We start from the raw sequence: 24,622 nt of genomic DNA, 5'->3' as shown, positions 1-24,622 counted from the left end.
GTTATGTTTCGTCAACGACACACACTCACACGCACATGCACAGACATGTGCTTTAAATGATGTGACACAATACTGGCATAGATTGTGAGCCAGAAGCCGCTCGCTAATGTTTCTCGGAGGGATTGCGCAACCTTCAGCTTCACCAGCAAAGCGGCGCTAATTGAACAAGTAAAACTGCATTATTTAGGAGCGGCATGTTAACCACATAAGCTGCCTGCAGGCTGAACTCTCCGCTGTGACAAACAGGCATGGGATCCTAACAGTCACAAACCCTTTCCCCACTTTTCCTCATCACTCCTATCCTCCTTTTGTGACTGTAAGCCTTTTTTTAAAATAATTTATGATGATGTTTTTCTTAGTCGCCTTCCTTTTCTGCTCTTTCTCATCCCATCCTCAGCCTTCTTTATTTTGTCCTTTTCCTTAAGTGCTTTTCCTCTTGCCCCCTCCCTTCTTTGTGTGTGTGTCTGTGTGTGCCATCTGAGGTTGTTTTTCTTTTTCATGCTCCCAGGCCTACTGTGTGCTGCCAGACCCCCACAGCCAACCAAGATCTGTGCCCAAAATTCCTCACTACTGACCAGCCCTTCATATTGTGTGCGTATTTGTGTGTGTGTATGAAACTGGTTCAAACTCTGTACTGTCCCTGTTCCCGTGCTATACTGTGATTTCCCAGAACCTCTAAATTGACCTAAACATAATGGAGTCACTGTGCGTGTAGATGGCATAAGGTTTCAGAGCCACACCTGACTGAAATGCAGATGGGAGGAGTATCGGATGGTTGGAAATAGAGGAGGAAAAAACGCTTGTACTGTGAGAATTTGTCAAGAAACAGGGTGGCTGTGAAATTAGTGTCAGAGTTTCACACTTAGTGGACACATACCTCCCCCATTGGCTTGTCTGTGACGGGGTGTAGCAGCTCTGAGACCGTGGGTATGTGCGAGCTGTCACGTCTGCCTCACTGAGTCAGGCAGCACGACCAGTCAGCAGTAAATAGTTGTCGGGGCGGGGGTTTTGGGGGGTTGTATATTTACCCAGGATTGCCTTTCTTTATGTTGCAATCACAGTTTACAGTTTGCGATCAGATATCTAAACGTGCCTCTGGGATGAATAAACGGTGAATTATCAAACTAAAAGAGGTTTCCCCATCAGAGTTACGAGGTTTACTTCAGACAGAGGTGGGAGGATTAGGATCAAACCTGCTCTGATCATAAATATTGTGACTAACTGGCTGAAGGTTTAATTCCAATAAAAAAAAAAAAAACACACCCAAATGCAAATAAGGAGCTGATTATTACTGTATCCCTTTAAACGAATTGTGGGGTTGGGCACTCATGTCATAATGAGGATGTCAATGTACACTTTAAGCCCTGCATGACTGTTTAAAAAGGTGTACATCATATAAGAGATATCATATATAACCATATTTAATGAAAAAAAAGCTCAGCATTTAAAAAATAATATTGATAAATTCAGCTTTTCATCTTTAGCCAACCATGACAAAACAATTATACTGCAGGTCTCTGGACACTGAAGTCTGAAGCTCCCTGTCCATCCATCATCGATCCTACAAAGACATCACACCCGGAGAAAATCGTGCCTGCTTTGTGTCACATCTTGCATCCTTTTTGCTTCGCTTTGTGGGTTTTTGTGTGCAAATATTTGCAGTTGTGCAACCCTTAAACATCAATTTTTCCCTTCTTCTGCTTTTGTCAATTTGTAAAGACCCCAAAGGGAAGTAAAACATCTACCAGTGCAGATGCCAGTTATTCATTCCATACTTCACTGTTGCCCTTCAATTGTACCTCAAAAGAATTACTGTAATCATTACTGATAGGAAATCTTGCTAAGTGGTTAGATGGTATTATTCCTTTATGTATTTTATCTGAAAGTGCAGTAAATATCTCCTCAGTTTCCAGTTTGTCTGGTAACAGTTAAATGTGAACATTTATTAGACTGGCATGTGAGGAATGAGCGCTTGCACTTCTCTGCACAGCTACAATAGAAACTGTCAACGTCCATCAGCTCCTTCTGCTCCATTTCACCTGACCTATTTCTTAACCTGATTAGCCTAAAATAAATACCTTTTTTCTTTCTAAGCAGCTACAGCTCTGTGCCGTCATGTGACCCTTTATCTCCCCACTGCAGAAAGGCGGACAGTCCGCAGGGAAATCATGAATTTGACAGACATGTCTGGGTCGAGCTCTGCAGATAGGTCGAGGTTGAGCAGCTGTTTTTTTTTTTTTTTTTTAAAGTTTGATTTTTGCTCTTCAATATCAGTTAAAACAACAGATTTAGAGGCAAATTTGAGAAACTGAAGTTTTTGCTGATATGAGATATGAGGCTGTCAGCTGTGACGTGCCTACATCAGACGACCTCTGTGTAAAATGTCTTTGCTTGTCAAAAGAGAGCTTATCATTCGCCCTGGCTGCTGTAGTGCACTGACGTCCTGTTCCAGGATTAGACGGCGTGGAGGGTGGTGGTGATGGAGTGGTAAATAGTGACTGAGTGGTTGGTTGCTGGGCCGCCGTGCCATTCGGTGATACTGTCAGCTTACATTAAGCGGTCGCGCTGGTGAAGCGCAGCATCATAATTCCATTAAACGGTGACCTGGTGAGGAGACGATGAACTGTCAGCAGAGCTGCTGTGGCTGTGATGAGGCGGCTTAAGTGCGAGCTGTGGAAGAAGTGTTGTCACGATGGTTTAACTCGGCTTACTTCATATTTGAGAGAAAGCTCGTGGAAGATTTGCGTACTTTCCAATCAGCTCACTTATATTTATGTCTTTCTTCACTTCTTTCTCTCCTCAGGCATCTCTATCATGGGTGTGAAGATGTTACAGTGCTTTCCCTTCTACAGACGCTGCAAAGAGCGCTGCAAGAGCAGGCAGTGCCCGCCCCCTCCAGGTGAGCACCACCTCCTGTATATTCCAACTGTATGAGAAAATCAAATGCAGAACAAACCGCTTGACTCTCTATCTGCCACCCATACAGTGCCTGTGGAGGAGATGAAGCCACGTCTGTCCTCTACGACATCCTGGGGCAGTGACAGCGAAGGAACAGGAAGCATCAATCGGGGTTCCCAGATCTATTTCTCCACCAAGGCCCGGCTTTCTTTCAGACACCAGCTGGACAGCAACATCAATGCAGTGGATGCCACCTACTGAGGAAGACCCAGGGCTTCATAGGACTTGAATGGACTCAGTTTTCCATCGCCGGTTTATGCTTGGAGCCCGATAGTAGAGCAAACACATTTTGACGCCACCTTTAAATGGGAATGGCGGTAGAGTTGCGGAACCACAGTTTGTCTTTTAACTGCTTGTTCCTCGCTGCTCGCACACAACTGCTAATGATTCGTCAGATTCAAAGGACAGAGGGAAAAGGACTGGGATGAGACGGCGCTCAGAAGTCAGACGAGTAGATCCGCTGCCCAATCGGGCATACTGATGAGGGCGAGGACAATGTAGAGAGTTGTTTACAGCGTTCACTACCAATAAGTGCATTACTTTGTCTTCTGTTTGGAAGGTGTTTTTTTTTTTTACTGTGTTTCTTTTATATTTCTTTTTTTTTTTGACTACCTTTGTAGAAAAAGATCAATTTGTTGATTAGATCATGGCTGGAGTTGATTAAGGCTGTTTCACAAAGCAAGAGGAGGAAGATAGCATTGAGTGTGATGAAGTGTGTGACTATCTAAACCTCATCATTAAGTCATCATCGTGAAGTAACTTTCTAATCCTGCTCTGTGACACAGAACCCTGCTAGTTTAAAGTGAGATAATAAAACAGAAAATGGTTTGCTGTTTTATAAAAGACATTAACTGTAAAAACATGAGGTGGGACTGTGTGCAACATCTGCTGACCAGGTCTGAGCCTGTTTAACAGCAGTGTTGTTAATAGTTAATATTCATCTGTGAGATCTACGGTGGCCCTGATACTTCAGAAAGGCTTGCTGAAATCCAGTTGTGTTGTGCACCACAGGGCAACCGTATGAAATAAGCAGAGCTACACAGCAGCTTATTTCTGATAGGTATTTTCTTAGTCTTGCTTGATTCTGATCAATATTTTTAATTAGAAAAAAAGACGCTCTGGCTGTGTTTTTAAATTGCACGTTTTTTGTTTGTTTTTTTTTTTGTAAGAAAACCTTTCTGTATTTGCCCAAATTGAAAAACTATGACTGTTAAATGCTGATCAAAAAAAAAAAAAGACTAATGATCACTTGTTCAAATCCAGAGTATGTCAAAAATATCTTCATTCTAAACTAAGCAAATATAAAATAAGTTGTAACAAAATGTCTCCGGTGTGTTTTTTTTTTTGGGCTGGGGGATATATTGCTTGACAATGTTGTGAAGACACAAGGATACCAAATATTGGCATTTTCTAAAAACTAAATTCAAATACTCCAGGAATGCTACAAACAAGAGGGCTCCTCTCGCGCACGACCATCTGCAAAAAACATCACCCAAGAAAACTCGCGGTTCAACACTGGACACTGACCTTAACAAAGCTGCTTCCTAACTCAGAATAAGCTCAGGCACATGAGCTCAACTCGACTGGCTGCCTATTGTTTGTTTTCTGGTTATATTACTATGGAACAGGAAGTTTACTGAGTGCAAGTCTAATAGTTAAATGTGAATTTCTGTTTGTGTAGACAGCAGCAGATGTGATTTTTGATGATTTATCACAGTTAATTGGAGTGTTATCAGAAACAAATTGCAAATAACTTCCAACTTGTGGACTGATATCAGACGTGCTCGCTCTTATAGCAACATTTATGGCAGGTTTTAGTGACGGTCTGCTTGACAGTCTCATTTTGCAGGAAAAAAAATAAAGTGAGATAACTTTATGTTACTGGATGAAACAGATGACAAACTTTTAGCTTTGAGGACACAATTTGTTGTTGAAAAAATGTGATAAGTTGCATGTTTTATCGCAAAATACTAAAAATAGCAATAATATGGTATCGTGTGGAGGCCCGGCGATGCGATCATTATGGATAATGTGCAGAGAAGCCGTGAAAAGTACACAGGCAAGATGGAGACGGGGCATCTAGTGGACAATATTTATTAAAAAAATGTTTACAGGTATAAAAAAAATAAAACAGTTTGAAAACAAACTTCTTCAGAGTTGTGAGCAGTTATGATGACTGGATGTTTTTGGGTTTGGAGATGACGCCGTCTGGATAACGTTTCTTAAACCGAGCCACGACCTCGGGATCCAACAGATGAATGCCGTCCAGCTGGTTCCCGAGAGTTATCCTGGACAGGAAATGACACAGACATTGTGAGGTGTGTAGAGCAGCTCGCTGGTCTCTAAATTAAAGCATGATGGTATGTTACCAGTTAGGCTGGACATTGTGGGGTCGACCAAAGAGCTCAATCTTCCTGGTGCCGGGTGAGAGTCTCTCTATCATGCCGTAGATCTCGTCTGGCTTGTGACTCGTGGAGCGGACCTGAGAGCGCACAGACATGACTCAGGCTGAAGGAATTATGGGTAATGACACCACGTATAACAGAGGATTTACAGCTGTTTACCTCTGCCACGATGACATCACAGTCCAAACCCCTGTTGAACCCCTGCGGGTTTCCTTTTACACCAACCTGAAGGCAAACACGTTTAGAATGAGACAACACAGGTTCAGCTATTTCAGCTACTGGACGGTTAAGAACGACAAAAGCAAAAAGTTGCTGAAGGTTAAATTCCTCAAGCCCGAACCCCAACGGGACCGTCCTCACAGTATAACACTGAGATTGGTTCAAACCTACCAGGCAGTGCTCCTTCCCGTGGTTCAGCCAATGACCCGTCCTGCCGGTGCGGATGATTCTCTGGAGCTGGTTGGTTTTCACCCAAATGATTTCATCCACACGCTCATAACTGAGAGAGGAGGATAAAGGCTGAATGATTAAAAAATAAGGGGAAAAATATGACACGATGTTGACAGAAAGGCAAAACTTACCCCCAAAGGCTGAGGCACTCTCTGCCCAGCTCCATAGCCCTGAAACAGGAAGAGAACGTTGAGTCTGAATACCATTTCTAAGAATAATGTTTAGGATTGGGGGAAATATCAGTTGTCAGACATGTAGTTACCTTCTTTGGGTAAATAATTAACCTGAATAGCAGCACAAAGTAGTGCCAGCTTCCTGTCGTGCTGAAGCTGAGTGAAGAGCTGTACGCAAACACTGACCGGGCTTCTCATCATTTATGACGAGTGAATGTAAAACTGTAGAGATCTGGCACCGTGCGGCCGATGTCATATTAACGAGAACAGAGAAGCATTGTGCAAGTTCCCTGTTCGATAGATTTATTTGCTAAGCCAATGCAAACTAGGCCACCAGGTTTTCCCCATCACCGCCACATGTTAATGTTGGGCATATGTGCACTGCTCACTTAAACACCTTGTTCCCAGCTAAAAGTCTACTTCTTTAGAGCCTTGCTGAATGACGACATGCCCCATTTCTTTACCCAGTCTTTCATTCTGTCAATGACTGTCTGTTGCCCAAGCTTCTATCTATCTATCGATCTATTTATCTAATCTAGACTTTAAAACGTTTATATTAAATTGTAGTGAACTAGGTGAAGTCTCATCTTAAGGGAAAGCGTTTCATAGGAAAAAAAGCAGCCATTATTCTCTAGAAGTTTAACTTAAACAGGCTGAGGGGCGTTAATTTGTAGATCAAATGAAACATTCAGCTATGAGTTAAATGTTGACATAAAGTGGTCAGCTGTCCTGCTAACTGAGCCAGATTTCTGGACTTCTTTTTAGTTACCTGCCAGTGACCCAGAGGAAGAGGAACCCGTCATCCTGCAGGATGGGGATGTTCAGTTTTCTCATCTCGTCATCAGTCAGAGTACCGTAGGGCAGCTCCATGTGGATGTCCCAGGGAGGGTCAGCCATCACTACGGCGAACTTACCCAGGATGGACACGTCCAGGTAGCGGATATCACAGCAGATCCACTGAGTACCAAAGCACATAAATCACACTATTTTACGATTTTAAAAGACATTATGACACACGAATGCGTCCAGTCTCATAGGCTTCTTTTAAATCATCCCCATCCTCCTCCTCACCTGTGAAGGGAAGAGTTTGCCCACATTGCTGTCGGCGTCCCCTGCGTGGAGACCAAGCTCTGTGGTCCCCGCCTGGGGCCCCAGCAGGTTCCCCTCGGTCTCCGGGGGGCTGTCGATCTCATAGTGGACGTACTTACAGGTGTCCATGTGGAAACAGGTGTTGAGGAAGGAGCAGTCGCCGAGGCTCTCGTCTGTGTGCTTGTTGATGATGCGACTGTATGACAAAACATAAAGTTAACATCACAAAGTAAAAAAAAATTGACACCTAAACTGCATTTAGGTGTCAGACCTTGTGAAGCAAATACAGACCGAAAGTGTAACTTGGTGCATGGCTGGTTAATGCAAGGTTTAAGCTGTTAAATGCTCACATGAACATAATAGTGGGCAGAGAATCCCTTTTTATGTAGGACAGTTTTCCAAACTTTATGCATTAGAAAACTTAAAATGATGCAAAATAAAACTTCTGGTGCAGCACATTAGACACATGTATGAGCAGGACACTCTCAAAACGTGGTGTGTCTCATATTTATATCAAACAGTATTTAGCATAATCACAGTGCCACCTGGAGGCCAAAGAGAGTATTACTCAAACACTTATGGATGTTTGCTATACTTGAAAAACAAAGCAATTAATGGGTAAATGTACTTAGCAGGTCAGCTAGAATTTCCCATATTTATGATACGCTCTTTTCTAGCTGTAGCACAGCAGCCTGTATTCTCGTGATTTGGACAATCCAGGACTGTCAGGGAAATAAACTTTCAGTCTTGTTAGTTACAGTTACTTGTCTGTAACAGTGTCAGACTTTGTGAAGCAAATACAGACCGAAAGTGTAACTTGGTGCATGGCTGAGGCGTGTCTCCAGCGCGAACACATTCTTCTTTGGTCCCGTGATCGCAGAACTCTTGGACCTGAGCTCGGCCGCGGGATCTGAACTTTTCCACGATGGACTGCTCCTTGGCTGTGCTGGCGTTCAGCAGCTCCAGAATCTCTCGGCTTAACTGGATGCGAAAGAGAGTCACGTGATAACTGCAGCAGTAACGAAACGCCGATTTTTAATCAGTTACAAAAGAAACAAAAACAGCAACAACAACAATAAAAACTCTCTGTTACCTTCTTGCTCTGCTGCTCCTTGGTGGACTGTTGGTTCAGGAGGCTTTCGATCTCCATGTCCAAATGAGACGACTGGCTTTTACTGCTCCTGCCCTTCTTCTCCGTCCCGCTCCCTGACGCCGAAGGCCCCGGCTCTGAGGAGGAGGCTGGCGTCAGCGATGTGGTTGACGAGTGAGGAGGAGAAGCAGAGCTCTGAAGCAAGGGCGAGAAGCCTGCAGCCCTTTTGCTGTGCATTTGGTCTTCTGCTTTTCTCTTGACTCCAGTTCTCTGGGCTCCAGCTACAGATCCAATCATAGCCCAAAGTTTTGTGTGGTCCACAGCTATGACCACCGTGGGGGTTGATGTGGAGGAGGAAGTTGTAGAAGAAGAAGGAGCCGAGGTGGGCTCTCGGACCTCGATGAGCTCCTGAGCAGAGAATTTAAGCAGCAGGCTCTGGATGCAGCCGTGACTAACGGCTGTTTCTGACTGTGACGAGAAGCAAACAAAACAGAGATGTCAAAAATAAACCCACATCACTGAGTTCAAGGATAACACGAGCACCGGAGACAAAAACTCACACTGTTGAGTTCATTTGTGATGGAAAGGGAGTCTGTTGGCAGTGTGAGACTCAGATCAGACAGATATCCCAGCAGCCTCTTCTCCAGTTCAGGGTCTGGTGGTTTTTCTGTTTCCTCCTGCGAGGTGGACGGAGCTGCTGGGGCAGGGCTGTCACTCCTGACTGTGGTACCGTCTGTGCTGCCACCACCATCTGAGGGGACAACAAAGGATGAAGCATCAAGTTCAGAGAAAATTGTCAATATTTCCCATTTTAAATTCCTGAAACGTTTCATAACTTTCAGATAAAAAGGTTAAGTAATTATAAAAATAGTTGTTTAATTTAATGGTACAAGAATCATCCTTTGTTGTTGTTTGTTACTCCTTTTTGTTTTGAGGAATTAGGGAAATCTTCATAGTGAAACAGCAGAACTGCTTTAAAGTTTTTCAGCTTATATCAATTACTGCCATCGGTAAATGTCCAGCGCTTGTACTGTTGATATACACTGCTACATCCCCAGCATGGCATCAAAGCAAATGAGCTTAGGCAGCTTTATAGCAAATTACTACAACTGCTGGATACTCTGAGCTAAATTTACTGGTTATCTGTAACAGAATACCTGACTGATCAATAATATAGATAGTAATGTCTTTGTTGCATCACATTTAGCAAGAATGAACACAGTATTTTGTTAGTGTCCAACAACAACCGAGTAAAACCCCACCTTCATTTGATAAAACTCAGGTCCCCTTTTGCCAGCGAAGGCAAATTCGCTCAATTAAATCAGCTACTAAATGAATGGACTGGAGCGCATTTCTGTGCTTTTCAAGATTTACCGAACACTTCAATCACATCTAAACACAATCATTTTATCCTATACACGTTAAGCGCTTCGAATCCGATTTAAAACCCCCAATTAACTTAATACACCATCAAAGCAAAAGACAAGAGACAAGAGTGCAGACAGGATGGAGAAGCTGGCGTGTGTGCAGTGAACTAATTTTGATCTCAGCTGAGAGGGGACCCACTGATGTTTATTTACATCTTGCCACACCGTCAGTGACACCAGTGATATGGTTGAAAGGTGTAGTTCAGACATAGTAATAACTATATTACGTTCTTTAATTAAACCAATCACAGAATTAACCCCCCCCCCCCCCCCCTTCTTTCCTTGTTTCTAGTAAGCTTTTCTAATTGTAATTTGGCGCTTAGAGCACCAGAGGGAAACGATATCGCCATAACACGGCAGCTTACACAGTCTAGATGGAGCGCTGCAGACCTGAGTTAAGATACGTAAAGTTAAATATATGGGGGGAACTACCCCTTTGGTATCAATACCAGCGTTAGCTTGGCACTGCCCGGCCTGAACCTACCGGCGGACATCTGAGCCGGGTCTTTCCGCCGTCGCTGCAGCCTCTCCCGCAGAGAGTCCAGCTGCTTCTTGTGCGCCTGGATGTTGCTCCATGTGTCCGACATGACGAGCTGGACTCAGCTGCAGGAAAAACACCAATACTGGCCTCACCGAGCACCGAGTGTCCGGGAAACTAAACAAAAGTTGAATCCAGTCCACCCTTGGAGGGAAGCGGGTACGGTGCAACACAAAAACGTGTGTCGGGTAGCACACGGGTTGATTGGGATTAAACGTTCCGCTTTCGTAGTGATTTGTCGTGGTTTTAGGATTGAGGGTATATGATGTAAAATATAATACATATATATCTCAGTCTACGAAAGTGGCATGTTGGTAGCTAAATCAGTCATCACGTTAAACTTCATCTGTTAATTTTCCAGGCGGATTCGTTTTCAGTACGGACTACTTCAATTTCCGGCGTCGCCGAAATTAAAAGCCCGTTTCCTCTGTGCTGAAACAGACTACACTCGCGATGCTTCCTTAAAGTAATTACCTTTCTGTGGCAGCAGACATACCGTATAGACTAATATCTAATAGTTATTAAGTAACTTGGCGCATTTTGTTCCAGCTCGCTGTCAGATTTTGCTGCTGTTCCATGGTCTAACGCAAAGATGGCGGAAGAGGAGAAGAGTGGTGAGGCTGTGGAAAACAAAGACGAGCTGCAGATTATGAAGGTAACTCTTCTCAGCGGAATCACACATTTATTCAAATGCTCCGACTGTCTCCAGCCTTTGTGCCCGGCTAGCTTCCCGTGAGGACGGTGTCATGTGTTGCTTCCTTGGAGTCTCCAGAAACAACAGCTGGCTGCAGCTGTCACGCCGAAGAACAGATTTTTTTTGTAGTAGCTTTAAGGTTTTCTGCTATGTCAGGTGCAGGAGTGCCACACTTACCCTTCTGTAGCTAGATTGGCCACAGATGTTTCACACCACAGCTTTAAACCACCAGATAACGGGCTGATATTCGCGCTTTGCTTTGATCTGTGCGCTTCTTGCTGAGTCACCACATTGTCAGGGTGCCTCTGGTTTAGTGCACCAAGGATGAGGAGTGCAGCTGTACTGATTTGTTCTCTGCAGGCCCTTCGATGGTTCGTGCCTTTATAATGTTACAAAAACGAACTATTTCAATACCAATATTTCACTCTGGGAGTACTGTGTAGCAGACGTTCACTTAGGAGCGAAGTATGGTTAACTTAGAAAACGAGAAAAAACTAACAGTGAACATGCAGTAACACAATACCGCACAAAAGTCTTGTACTAATATTTTCAGTGGTCTTGAGCAATAGTTTTCCAGGTTTTATGGAGGTCTTTTGATATTGGCTCCTTTTTCACCCCTTTCCAGTCCAGATCTTATACCTGACCATTTTCATAGGAATGCTTTTGTTTGTTTGTTTAAATGACTCCAAAGTGAAATGTGAATCATCCAAGCCTGAAAATGCTGTCATGTCTACACATAACAAACATGTTGACAAAGAACCAATTTTTAATTGTATCTTTAGGGACTTTTTTTATCAGCAGCTTGTCACAAAAATGCATAATTTCTTCCAACTTCTTTAGTCGTATCTATGGAAAACGCGAAAGATAACAGCTTGACAGACAGAAAACGGTATTTTTGCACAAATGGGCGATTCCCAAAGAGGTATTAGCGTAAAACTATGCTATATCTCATGCATGGTGTGCAGTGTGTCCTTAAGAAAAATAAGGAAACTGAACAAGTGGTGGACGTATAGTAGATGGAACAGTAACTGAAAGTCATGTACTTAAGAAATAGGAAAAATGCGGTATGCCCACATACGTAACAACTGGACTGAAAATCAGTGGCAAAAGGTCTGATGGAGTGATGAACCCAAATTTTACATATGACAGTGTTTTTTTGGTCCAAATCATTGTTAGTATGTACTGATGAGAGCCAGTGATGTTGACGATCTTATCAAAATTAGTGAAATTCTGAACACTGATAATACCGTCATATTTTGATCCATGTGGAAAAAGTCTGATGGGCAGTGGCTCCATTGTTTTTCTTCAGGGGTTTAGGATCATCTTCACAGAGAACAGAACAAAAGGCAGCCAGCATCCAAAGAAGAGCTTTGAATGTCATTAAAGAAGCCACAAGAACTATTCCCAAAGACTCCTTTTTTTTTGCCTTTGTATACTGTATTTCCATATATGTTTATTAATTTTAATAAATCGCTGTACACCTGTTTTCTAACGTGGTGTAAAGAAATCTGCAGTGGCTACAGACTTTTGCACAGAACATTCGCAAGTGTAGTATAAACTGTTAGTACTAGTTAAATTATTAGTTACTCGGGTAGTTTCACTCCTCAGCAGTATTTGTTGATGTGTTGTTGTGTCTCAGTGTTGTACTACAGGCAGATGTGGTTAAGAGAAATGTGTTTTTGATCTATTTTTATGTCTGTTTCTTGTCTTCTCTCCCGACAGGAGCTGGTGGATGAGCTGTATAAGTTCAGAGATTGTTATTTTGAGACTCACAGTGTGGAGGATGCAGGACGGAAACACAGCGACGTAGCAGAGGAGATGGCACAAACGCTGAAGAAGCTGGAGGAAAAAGAAGGTAAGGGTCTCTTTAAATTAAAAAAAAAAAAAAAGTGAGTTAATTTGCAGGCTTTCATTCACAACTGCTCCGTTTACAACTTCCAACAGACGCCTTTAAACACAAAGCCGAGTTCTTGCTGCAAAAGGGACGATGTCTGAACGTGGCTCCAGACTTCAGTGCTGCAGCAGAGGAGTGTCTGTCCCGCGCGGTGAAGCTGCAGCCTGGCCTGGTGGAGGGCTGGAACACGTTAGGGGAGCAGTACTGGAAAAAAGGAGACCTGATCGGTGCCAAAAACTGCTTCACTGGTGCCTTACAGCAGGTAATGATGGAGAAAGGAAGGTTTGTCCTCTTTGGTTTATTGTCTTCTCACATTCCATACCTGCAAACACTCCTGCTTTTACCAGGTTACTCCATTTTTTTTTTTTTCCCCCACAATTTATCCCAGGAATCTCTTGTAATTCAAACTTTATTATGAATAATTGTTATACACATATTAATACATTTTCAGTTTATGTGATGTGACCCAAGTTTCCAGTTACTGGTGAAACAATCTCCACATTTCTAATCATTGAACCCAAACCAGGAAACACAAAATCCACTTCAAATTGGTTTGTGTGCAGCTGATCTCTGCTCAGGCAGACAGATCTGTTAGATTATTATATTATATTAGCTCATTATCTCCATAGTTGTTGGTCTGACGCTTTAATCGCAACCATAGTTAGTTATCTGAACAATCTGTTCAGCTCTTTGGACGTGTGTGATGGGTAGTTGTTGACTTTGGTAAAGCTGGAAAGTTTTCAGACTCGTCCATTCACACCACAAGAATCAGTAATACAAAAAAAGACCTTTATATACTTTAGTAAGCAAAGAAAATATTCAATAACTTCACTTTTGTGTTCTGTTTAATACTGTATAAAAACATAATGCTGTTTGCTAAAAACATGTAGCCACATTGTCAAAAACAAATCTACCACATTTTTAAAATGCCAAACTGTCGTTCAGTTCAGTTTTATTTATATAGTGCCAAATCACTCAAGGCGCTTTATATTAAAGACCCTGCAATAATACAGAGAAAACTCCCAGTCAGACGCTCCCCCTTTGAGCAAGCACTTGGTGACTGAAGGAAACTGTTTCCAGGGCCTAATCCGTGGATCGACTTCCTTCGAGGCGTGGACGTCTATCAGCAGAGAATGTCCCTTAGTCTGTAACACAGTCAAATATATTCTCAAGCAATATTCAAGCATGCCATTCAGCGTGTTAGTACGAGCTCGGGAGCAGCTTGGGAGAACAAGAAAACAGAGACTGCTTCAGATTGTCTTCCCAAATTGACTCAACTTTATTCACAAGTACAACAGTTTATATAGAGGGTAAAATTCATGAGACAGCAGATTATCAGTTTAAACCAGTACAGACCAAGATAAGGCAGCGTCTTCCTGCCCTTGGGTGAAGAAGCATCCTTTGTGTAGTTTATCAGTTCAGCTACAATTGTGATTATCTCAGCGACATATTTTCAAGGCACAAAACGAAGAGTTCTTACATTAGTGAAATCTGAAACAAACCATTTGGCCTTCAACAGGCGTCTAAAGGATTAAGAAACTAATGTAGCTGAGGGAGTGATCTCTGTGGTATTTCAACCTTGTACCAGCCTGTGATTCTCACACATCAATTCTTGGGTCAAAGAGAAAAATAACTAAAACAAAGGGGCCTTATTGAATGACAGAGTTTTCCTGTATAATGTCACTATAAAACAATATCCAGTAAATGCTACCATGGTACTAAAATACCTAACAGTGACAGTGGGAAGAAAACTCCCTTTTAACAGGAAGAAACCCCTGGCAGGTCCAGACTGAGGCAGGAGCAGCCATCTGCTGTGACCTGTGGGGGATGAGGGGAGGGAAACTGGATAAAAGTGACACAGTGGAAGAGAGCCAGAGATTAATAATGAAAATTGACTGATACAATAGTGGTGTATAAGCACATTGTGAGTGAAAAGCAGGGATTGAAGAAGAAATGCTCAGTGAATCATGGGAAGTTTAAGCCTAAGCTTATTTCAGCATAACTAAGGGATTGTTCAGGGTCACCTGATCCAGCTATGCTTAACTATAAGCTAATAAACAACAAGTAAGCCAGCAGTCTGTGAGCAAAGAGCTCTAACGGGGCGATGCTGTACTATGAGGTCTTTAAGACGAGAGCCTGATTATTCAAGACTTTGTTTGTGAGGAGCAGGATTTTTAATTCAATTCTGGATAAAACAGACAGCCAATGTGGGAGAAATATGCCTGCTTTCCCAATCCCTATCAGTACTTCCACTGAAGTATTCTGCAACAACATCTGGTGAATTTAAAAGCTATTTCTGAGCATTAATCCAGATAACCTCTCCTATCCTTTCTGTTAGGATTCATTCATGTTAGTATGTTTTGTTTTCCACCTCTGTAGAGCAAGAACAAAGTGTCTCTTCGTAACTTGTCCATGGTGCTGAGGCAGCTGCCCGCGGCTGACAACGACGCTCACGGCAAGCAGGTGCTGGAAAGCGTGGACATGGCCCGGCAGGCCGTGCAGCTGGACGTGAAGGATGGGACGTCCTGGTGTGAGTAGAGTGAAGACAGACTGTGCTCTTTGTTAGAGATGCTAAAGACTGTTGGGGCATTAATTCATGTCGTTCTGCCTTTGTTTTTACAGATATCCTGGGAAATGCCTACGTGTCGCTGTTTTTCACTTGTGGACAGAATCCCCAGCTATCTCAACAAGCTCTAAGTGCCTACACACAATCTGTGAGTACAGACTTAAACGGATACACACCAGAGGGAATACCGATAAATAATAAAATGAATACTGTAAATAAATAATCAACATGCGCATCTGTATTTTATTCCCGTTTTCCTCCTGTGTAGGAGACGGTGGATCGAGCTGCCTCTTGTTACCCAGAGCTGCATTTCAACAGATCCACACTGTTCCAGTACGAGGAGATGTACGGGTCTGCGCTCGCCGGCTACAGTCGAGCCGCCGAGCTCGACCCCGGCTGGAAGGAGCCACCAGAGAGAGAGAAGCAGCTGCTGGAATATTTGGAGAAAGTGACCGAACTCCTACAGAACAAGGTAGGAGACTCTTTACAAAAGTACCGGCATACTGTTTATGTCCTGTTACAAAAACGTACAGAAAAGAAGTCGGTGAAAATCATGCTGTGATTTGGTCGTGCTAAGAGTCTCCAAGGTGGTTTATCAGCCACCACCAGATTTAATATTATCAATGACTAATATTATATAATAATATTTATATTTATAACAAGGTGCAATAATAATTAATGTGCAATAATAACAGTGTGCAATACACATACACTTATTCTTCTTTTTTATACTAAGTTAATATACTGTGTTGTGTTGTTTGTTACGTTGTGATGTGTCATATCGTGTCGTGTTGTGTTATATGTAGTGCCGACGTAGGACAGTTTTTCCAATTTCATTGTACTACTGTACTATGTATGACTGTGCAATGACAATAAAGAGTTATCTTATCTTATCTTATCTTAAGTATGCTCTGACATGCTGATGCTGTAAAATACTCGGTAATACTCCAAAATGTTAATGATTGACATGTAATCAGTGGCAGCAAAGCGATATCTGTCTAGAGTAAAAGGGTAATCTAAATGATGTAGCTCTCTACTCCTGACACAAAATAATGGCTACAGAAATCATGTCATTGAGTCAAGTATGGATTTAAAAAAAGAAAAGAAGAGTAGAGTTAACTGAAGTGGTTAAACGTAATTCAAGTATTTTAAGATCACATAATTTCTTTAATGTCATCTTTGTATTACACACGTTGTCTTTATTGTTAGTCGTAGTTATGTGTATGAGTAGCACATGACCTTTGAGCCTGTTTGCTTCCACTGTTATAAATGCTTATCAGAGTGACATACAAGTCAGTTTTTTACCACATGATGGCAGCAAAGAGCACATTTGACTCTAGTTTTTCCCTTAAGCTTCAGTCTGCCTTGTGTGTTCAGGGGAAGGTGAAAGCCCGCCGGTTACGGACGATGCTGTCGAACCTCAACACGTCTGCTTTGGGCCCCTGCTCGTCTCCTCAGTTTCGCTCCCCGGCAGGCCGTGTGGGCAGCCTGGAACCCCGGACACTTTCCTCCCTGACACATGGCCACAATGCTGGGGTGGCCGCTCTGGGGAAGGTGGTGTTCAGCCTGGCCTCTGAGGGTCGCATGGCCTTGTAAGAGAATCTTATTTAACAGTAATGGTCCTTTAATGCACGTGCAGCTTGACTCTGGCTGTAAATGTAAAATCTTACAATCTTCTTTTTTATTTTTCCTCCAGTACGTTTGGCATGGTGGACAGTGAGGAGACTTGTATAGTGGTGATGGTTTACAACACAGCAGATAGCTGGGGCGTCCTAATAGGAGATTCTGTAGTCATTCCTGAACCTCAAGTTAAACGACACAGTATAACCCATAAAGATAAGGTAAGTGTTGCATTAATGAATGCTGTTTACAATCAACGCAATAATGTCTGACTGAGTATGTGACCTTCTCCTGTCCTCTCTACCAGTCACTTGATTTTAGAAGTATACGAGTGGACTCTCCTCTGCTGCTCATCGTCAACGGCAAGAAGCAAAACGTTAAAAGTCAGATCGCTGCCTCCGTCAGCTACAAGCCTCAGAGCGAGTGAAGCAGACTGAAAGCCCAAGGACCAAGCTTTCTCGTTTTCTCTCTTTGCTGGATTTTGAAGCATTTGTAGCAGTTTTATGCAGATCTGTAAATAGGACACCGTGTTACATTTCTTTGTATTTATAAACCTTTTTTATACTCTGTGGGTGTGGGGCCGAACGTGGGTTATCTGTAAAGGAAAGAACCTGTGACGTGACAGTTGTGACCTCAGTTTAAAAAAAAATAAAAAGGGAGAGAGAAAAAATATGTATCATGTTTTAAGTGTATTTTTTTTTTTCTTGTATGTTAAAACTAAAGTTCTCAAAAACAAGACATTTTGAGTTGTCCCATAAGTAGTACTTTTTTTTTTTTTTTTTTTTTTTTTGTTAAAAGTAGTAATGTAACAAAGCCCTTGGTGAAACTGATGCAACTGAATTAAATTCAGCTGTCATTATGATTTTTAACTTTTTTTTTTTTTTTTTTTTTTTTTTTTTTTAATTTAAAGTTGTGACATGGCCTGATGATCAACTTTCAGCATGCTGTCTATCCACTGTAACTCATGTCTCCACAAACCAGTTTTTATGGCCTGGCTTGCACTGCTTTGGTTTTGCAGTGAAAAACTCATTCACATCACATCTTGGATCCCAATAAAGAACTGATCACAGCTCAGGTTTAAGGCTTCCTGCTTTGTATAACAGGATGCATACAGTGATGTGAAAATGAAGGTTTTCTACAGGACTACACGATTATGCAGTGACCCAGTCAAAGTCCAGACCTCAATGAACTGAAGCATGGCTATAAAGAAGAGTGGGCCAAAATTCCTCTACTACAACAGGAAAGGCTGATAAAGTCATACAGGAAATGATTACTTCAGATTATTGCTATTAAATTTCCACAGCACTGCATGAAGTGTTTCCAGAAGCAAATCTTTTGTAGCATTATGTAAATTAATAGATACATTTAAATGGTCATGCTGCATGTAGTGGAAAACAGCAGAATCTGATAAACCTGAAAAATCCCATAAAATCTTTGTTCCAAAATAAAGTTTTAAAAATCTCTTCCCCTAAAGTTTTTCTTCTCCCTCATCTCTGATGTTATGAAACTTTGAGGATCCAGTGGTGTTGTGCCTCTTTCTCTAATAAATCCTCCGACTGGCCACCTATACTGTTTCTTAATGATTATTGCAAATCATCAATATTCATTATGTGAATCTGATGACACAGAAATGTGAAATGATCCATTTGTACTTTCTCTTTTAAAGCTTTACAACTCTTCATTACTTTATAATCCTATATTTAAATACAGAAATGAGGAAAAAGTGATTGCACCTGAAAGCTTTTTGTTAAGCGACAGATAAGTGTTAGGTGTAAGACATAACTCTGTGAAAATATGCTTGAGATTTTTATTATTTACTTAGGAATAACATGTAACAAAATATAAAATGAAATCCCATATTTGTTAATACTGTTAAATACATATTTATGGTTTGAACAGGAAATAAACAGTGCACAAAATAAGAGCAAACGTCTCCTGCTAAAGTGAGTACAGCAGAACAGAGGAGAGTAACATGGATAACTGCAGACTGCTGCTCTCAGTGCCTCCTGATGAAGGGCCGGCATTTATCCCTGCCAGGGGAGCTGAACTGGAAGAAGGTCTTTCCTCCATCAGCCTCCAGGACGGACAAGAATCGACTGTCCCCTTCAGGGCCGAGGGACAGGAACGGAGGGCTCCTCTGAGGAGTCGCATGCCGAGCCACCCCTGAGTGACACACAGGAGGTTGATGGATGTCTTTCATTGTTATTCTCACTAAAAATTCCCTTACATAGACATTCAGCTCATTACTCCTGCTGTTCTTTCCTGATGACAAAGTCTTTTTGATAAAAGCCCTGTCTTCTTTCGTTGCCATTAAGCATTATTCTTTTACCCTGATTCCTTCCTCTTCTCATTCATCAACGTGAGCACAATGTGAAAGCTGATTTTATGAAAGCAGAGTCCTTATTTATCTTTGTTTTCTGAACATAAGTGATATTTTACTATGGACTTTAGTAGTTTTTCTGCCAAAAAGCAAACAGCTTTAGTTAAGTGCAGGTAATAGAGGCCATAATGACATCTTCACATTGTTTGTGTACTCAGCCAACAACAAAAACTTACTGCTTCTTACCTAACAACATTTACTAATAATGCCTTTAACATTTAGGCATCATTAGTAAATGTTGTTAGGTAACACTTTTAAAAGGCATATATTATATATATTATTATATCATTATTGTAACTGTCCCTGAGACAGTTAAAATAATGTTGGTTATTTCATGTTTCTGTGATAGATTCATGCTTAATTTAGTTCATTTATTTACAAGATAAGATGATAAAAGTGTAACATTAATTAAAAAAATATGTGATTACAAAATATGGGTTTGTTAAATATGTAAAGTGCTGTAAAGTTTGTATGAGGCAAAGTTTGTAATTGTCACATGACCAGAGTTTGGTTGAGAGCACAACCATGGCATTGTGTAGCTAGCATGGATACATGGCTACAGATGCATCTACAGCCTCAGCGTTAATGTTATTCTGCATGTGGTCCAAGAGGCGCACACGGTATGGTTTCATGTATATTGTTTGTATAATGTTGCATACGTGTTCTACACTGGTAATGAGAGGACATTTTTGTGATATCCATTATTGTGCATTTTTCTGTTCTGCTTGCACAAGACTGTTTATGGACACTGATATGAGAGACTGATAAGCTCAAAACATTTATGTTGTAAACTTTGTGTTTCTTCAGTTTTCACGGTGTCTGAAGACAATAAGAGTGAGAGAGAGAGAGAAATAAATTTCCGAAGACATCAGTATGATGCGTGGCCATTCTTTGTTGGACCCCTGTAGTTACAATTATTATTAACAGAAGTTATGTATTGTATCATATATTATTAGCCTCGTGAAAAACTGACCTTTGATTGCACAGACCACTACTGTGCAATGATGTGTTTTAACTTGTTATGGTCAAAGTCTGTAAAATCAAGTTAAAACTGAGGGTTATCTTCCAATTTACACACAGTTTAACACTTCAGCAAGGGTTTGGAGATGGATATACAAAGCTACTGCAGTGTTTCCGAACCAGAGTGAGAAACACATCAAGAAATTCAAAGAGAGCCACACAGAGCAAGCCTGGCAGAGATAGGAAACAAAATGTTTAATATAAGTCTCTGGAAAGAAAACTGGTACGAGATGTGGCTAAAGACCTCAGAACAACTCTGAAGACACAAGGGAATGACTTTGCTAAGTCTGGAAATTGAATTTGTTAGTTTAGTTTAGTGCCTGCACAGGAACGGACTGCAAGGTTGCAGACCAAGAAAAACTGAATTTTTGCAGAAGAGACACTTTCAAGACAGAATGAAGTGAGGACAACCTGGAGAATAATTATGGAGACTGGAGGCACTTTCTTTAGCCACAGAGATGCTGCTTATGTTTGGAGAAAGCAGGGAGAGGCATATAACCCAAAGAACACGGTCTACACAATGAAATACGGTTTAGGAAGCATTATGCTTTATGCACGCTTTAGTACGTCCGGAACTGGGAATCTCATCAATGTGGTAGGAAGCATGAAGAAAGGACACGTGACGATTCTGAAAGAAAACCTGAAGCAATCAGCAGCAAAACTGGATCTGTATCGCCGATTTGTCTTACAACACGACAACGACCCAAAACATAGTTTGCTCCTGGTCAAGAACGACCCCCAGATAACCAAAGTGAACGTCACTGACTTGCCTGCGCAAAGCATAAGACCAAGGTTCATGCCAGAAGACCAGCAAATCTGGAGAGGTTTTTGAGATGTACCAAAGAAGAATGGGCTGGGACAGCTCAGGACACGTGTGCGAGACTTAATAAAACTAGCACGGTTGGAAAAGCTGTGTTAAAAATTCCCTGCCCTTGGTTAATACTGATAGGGGGGCTAAAATTCTGTCATTTGTGATTAAGTATAAATGCTGCTGTTCATATTTGAAAACAATATTATGGTTTGACCTTTAAAAGTGAAAATAACTAGTCATGTCTGTGTCCATTATCATAAACTAGTTGCCAAGCCTTCATCTCTGTCCAACAATGCACCTTTAAAAACTACAAATGAACAACAATGTGCTGACATTACCGGCATTATTATCAGCGTTGTAGTCTTGATGTCCCATTTGTTGCTCTGTATGTCTTTCTCCAGCACCCACCACCATGCTACGCATCCTCAGAGAGTCGTACAGCCCCTGTAGTTTCTGGTACTGCCGGTTTCTCTGCATCAGCTTCTCAGACACCTCGCTGTAATTCCTCTTGTACTCGTCCATCATCTGGCCATCAGGATACAGAGAAATCTAGTTTTACTCTATGTATGTCTTCAAGATTCACAGTTAAGACGACCACGTGCTCCTTGTAATTTTACATCTTAGCCTTTGAAGCTATTTTACACCAGGTTACAAGTTTAGTGTATTAATGTCTTGTGTGGTGATGAGAGTTGTGTCATTTACTTTCTTCAGGGAGGCGATTTCTCCTTTCAAGGCGGTAAGCTCCAGTTCTCTGCTCTGGTTCTGCTGAGTAAGCACCTTCTCCATCTGCTTCAGCTGTGATTCGGCCTGTGACAGACTGTACTCTTGATAGATACGCTCTTGATGCACCTGCACACACCAACACTTACACGCTACACAAGATCTGACTGACATAAACGGACCATCAGGGTTTATATACGAGGAAGTACACGGCCAGCTGAGCACCTCGGAATCAGCTGATTGTTTACCAACTCACCTTTTTCATCATTTTAATTCTTTAAATAAACAGAATCTCAAATTTAGCATTTAGCATGAGTTAAAAAATAATTAAAAAAGGGGAGGGATCACAGCTAGAAAATTATCCTGGTTTCAAGCGTAGATAAAAAGAGACAACTTACATTCTGTAACTTGTTTTGATCAGATGGGCATGGCATCATTACATATGCTAATGCTACTTTACGAATAAAAAATTAGATTTTTCTGGGATGATGTGGGAGCTTCTCTCACACTTGTCTGCTTTTGTATTGATTGTTCACATGGAGATACTTGACCTGATAGCTCCAGAAGGCCAGAGCACGGGAACTGATGTCCAGCACTATGTCTGGTCGCAGACCTGTCAGCACCATCGCTTTATACTCCTCAGAGGGCGACAGCTCCATCCTCACAATGTCCAGCTTTCCAGACAGTGCAGACGAGCATGCAGGGCAGATGACTGGAGAACAGCTGAACTTCTCAGATCCGTGCTGATCACAGAAAACATGTGAGCACGCTGTGACCCAAGCGAAGGCGCTCAGCTTAGCGCGACACTTTGGGAAATTACACAGGAGGGTGTCATCGCAGATGGACATGCCTTTGTAAAGGACAGTAAAAAGTCATTCAGAGAAAAAAACTACAAAGCAAAAACATGATGTCCAAAGACTAACAATCAAATTTCCATAACACAAGGCCCAATGCGATGCAGGAGTAATTTGGTCTTTGTTTGAACTATTTTAATCACAATCAGACATTATTTTAGAGGTCTACATTTTACTTTAATCTGAAACCTTTGTATTAAAAACAAGGTGGACAATAGTTTTTATTAATACAGCTGCAGCTGGCCTTAACCTACAACATTTTGGTAATTTATAGGAGCTTATTTATTACATGTTTAAATAATTTTGTTCACATATTCCCACAAATTGTTTTTATCAAGTTTTTTGTAGGTACATATTTCATGTACCTACAAAATGTTCATCAAAAGCTAAGCTACAGTAACTGTATGGGGGCTAAAATAACTCTATAGATCCCACGTTGGATAAATGTACTTTTTACAATGGAATAAAGCAAAGGTTATTATTTGTAAACACTGAAACCCTTTTTTATTTAATTTGTAGTGGCTTATAATATATATTTATGAAAAAATAAAACTGTTAAAATACAGTTTTGTTGTATAAAACGTAAAAGCTCCGCTACCCAAAATTGAGCAGCATTATCGACATTAGATGCTAGCACTAGAAGGTTAGCTAGTGAAAGCCTGAGGCACTCTGCACTTGCTAATAACAAGCTCGTTAAAGTGTCATTTCAACCTTTTTTTTCCTTTAGCAGACTATTAAAAAATATATACTTTCGACATTATACACACGGACCTTAACACAACCCTAAAACACTGGTAAAATGGCTAATTTCAAAGACCAAAACCTACCGTTAACTCTTTACTCTGAAGATGACCCCGCAAGTGACATCACTGCTGAAATCTGATTGGCTGATACAGCTCAAGCTCTACCAATCACGATGGCAAAACCTTTAGAATAACTCACAAAGTTAGGGCCAAACTCTTAATGTAAATCTCAAGCAAGATTTGTGTTATTATTATTATTATTATTATTATTATTATTATTATTATTATTATTATTATTATTATTATTATAACATAAATCCAGTGAAGCCCTACAAACTGTGGTGTGGAAAAATAAACAACAAAATAAATAAAAATTAGGTCTACATGACCACTGGTAGCTACCACACTAAGCTACAGTAAGTTCAATTCTGAATTTGCAGAAGAAGAGGATGACCCCACTCTACTTTCCGGATTCAAATTGTGTGCAGCAAGAATGTTGGAAGTGCCATCTACTTTGCTGTTGTGTGCTTGGAAGGCAGCATCAGTCCCAGAGATGGCAGCAGGATATACAAACTGATTCAGAAGGCAGGAACCATCGTTGGCAACAGGTGGTCACTGAATAAACTGCTCTCCATAGTGGCAAACCCATCTCACCCACTCCACTCCACAGTAGTGAGCTAGCAAAACTCATTCTCTCTCAGACTTGCTCAATCCGCCTGCCGTAAAGAACACTTCAAAGAATTCCTACCTCATTCCTGCCATTCTCTGTAAAACTGTACAAAAAACTGTAGAAAAACTCTTCTTTCTGAGACAGGTGAGCACACCTGTCAGGCATAAGATTCCACACACATAATACATATTATGTATTATACCGTCTTGCAGGTGTCTCTATGTAATAAAGCAGTAATGGAAATAAATATAATATTTCAGTTACTGTACTTCACTGTCTAACGTTATGAAGCCACATAGCACATATATTGGCAAAAACGTATATGTTGTCTTTTTGAATTCATGTTTTTTTTTTGTAGCTGCTTTTGCTGGCACAAGTATTTATGCTTCCAGGCTTCCTTACAAAAGGGACATAAATAAAACAACAACAACAATGATAATGAGAATGTGATCTGGATATCAGTGAGGGAACCATTAATGCCAGAGATGATATATTATGTGCCATCTGTTGCTATCCTGGA

The 24,622-nt window shown here is 41.2% G+C and overlaps 3 protein-coding genes across 4 annotated transcripts; 1 reads left to right on the top strand and 2 right to left on the bottom strand.

The window, feature by feature from the left end:
* Positions 1-5,036: 5,036 nt before the first annotated feature.
* Positions 5,037-10,319, bottom strand: mettl3 (methyltransferase like 3). The gene is made up of 11 exons (XM_004562663.4): positions 10,077-10,319; positions 8,726-8,916; positions 8,169-8,633; positions 7,881-8,056; positions 7,058-7,271; positions 6,756-6,943; positions 5,945-5,983; positions 5,754-5,862; positions 5,523-5,588; positions 5,328-5,440; positions 5,037-5,246 (listed from the first exon to the last, which is right to left on the bottom strand). Exons 1-11 carry the CDS (start codon positions 10,177-10,179, stop codon positions 5,126-5,128), a joined length of 1,785 nt encoding a protein of 594 aa, XP_004562720.1. The 5' UTR covers positions 10,180-10,319; the 3' UTR covers positions 5,037-5,125.
* A 220-nt stretch (positions 10,320-10,539) lies between these two features.
* On the top strand, positions 10,540-17,559 carry ttc5 (tetratricopeptide repeat domain 5). Of its 2 annotated transcripts, XM_004562665.3 has the most exons (10): positions 10,553-10,596; positions 10,680-10,785; positions 12,547-12,679; positions 12,769-12,980; positions 15,098-15,248; positions 15,341-15,432; positions 15,553-15,756; positions 16,662-16,876; positions 16,981-17,125; positions 17,212-17,559. In XM_004562665.3, the coding sequence occupies exons 2-10, from the start codon at positions 10,723-10,725 to the stop codon at positions 17,329-17,331; spliced, it is 1,335 nt and encodes a 444-aa protein (XP_004562722.1). In that variant the 5' UTR covers positions 10,553-10,596; positions 10,680-10,722; the 3' UTR covers positions 17,332-17,559. The 2 variants fall into 2 exon arrangements, with proteins under 2 accessions (XP_004562721.1, XP_004562722.1); XM_004562664.4 differs by having other exon boundaries at positions 10,540-10,785.
* Positions 17,560-18,702: 1,143 nt separating this feature from the next.
* ccnb1ip1 (cyclin B1 interacting protein 1) lies at positions 18,703-23,603 on the bottom strand. Its single transcript, XM_004562662.3, has 5 exons — positions 23,517-23,603; positions 22,387-22,685; positions 21,818-21,964; positions 21,454-21,640; positions 18,703-19,067 (listed from the first exon to the last, which is right to left on the bottom strand). The coding sequence occupies exons 2-5, from the start codon at positions 22,681-22,683 to the stop codon at positions 18,901-18,903; spliced, it is 798 nt and encodes a 265-aa protein (XP_004562719.1). The 5' UTR covers positions 22,684-22,685; positions 23,517-23,603; the 3' UTR covers positions 18,703-18,900.
* Positions 23,604-24,622: the final 1,019 nt, after the last annotated feature.

Source organism: Maylandia zebra, linkage group LG3 (genome assembly GCF_041146795.1).
Source record: "Maylandia zebra isolate NMK-2024a linkage group LG3, Mzebra_GT3a, whole genome shotgun sequence".
Lineage (NCBI taxonomy): Eukaryota > Metazoa > Chordata > Actinopteri > Cichliformes > Cichlidae > Maylandia > Maylandia zebra.
Note: the sequence above shows the minus strand (reverse complement) of the source record. Positions and strands in the feature narration are given on the sequence as shown.

Coding starts and splice junctions, on each gene's coding strand:
- mettl3 (XM_004562663.4), bottom strand. CDS start 10,179: ATGTCGGACACATGGAGCAACATCCAGGCGCACAAGAAGCAGCTGGAC. Junction 8,917..10,076: donor CCCGGCTCAGATGTCCGCCG/GTAGGTTCAGGC, acceptor TTGTCCCCTCAG/ATGGTGGTGGCAGCACAGAC. Junction 5,441..5,522: donor GTGATGTCATCGTGGCAGAG/GTAAACAGCTGT, acceptor GTGCGCTCTCAG/GTCCGCTCCACGAGTCACAA.
- ttc5 (XM_004562664.4), top strand. CDS start 10,723: ATGGCGGAAGAGGAGAAGAGTGGTGAGGCTGTGGAAAACAAAGACGAG. Junction 10,786..12,546: donor ACGAGCTGCAGATTATGAAG/GTAACTCTTCTC, acceptor CTCTCCCGACAG/GAGCTGGTGGATGAGCTGTA. Junction 15,249..15,340: donor GAAGGATGGGACGTCCTGGT/GTGAGTAGAGTG, acceptor TTGTTTTTACAG/ATATCCTGGGAAATGCCTAC.
- ccnb1ip1 (XM_004562662.3), bottom strand. CDS start 22,683: ATGTCCATCTGCGATGACACCCTCCTGTGTAATTTCCCAAAGTGTCGC. Junction 21,965..22,386: donor TGGCCTTCTGGAGCTATCAG/GTCAAGTATCTC, acceptor TGGTGTGTGCAG/GTGCATCAAGAGCGTATCTA. Junction 21,641..21,817: donor AAATCGCCTCCCTGAAGAAA/GTAAATGACACA, acceptor CCTGATGGCCAG/ATGATGGACGAGTACAAGAG.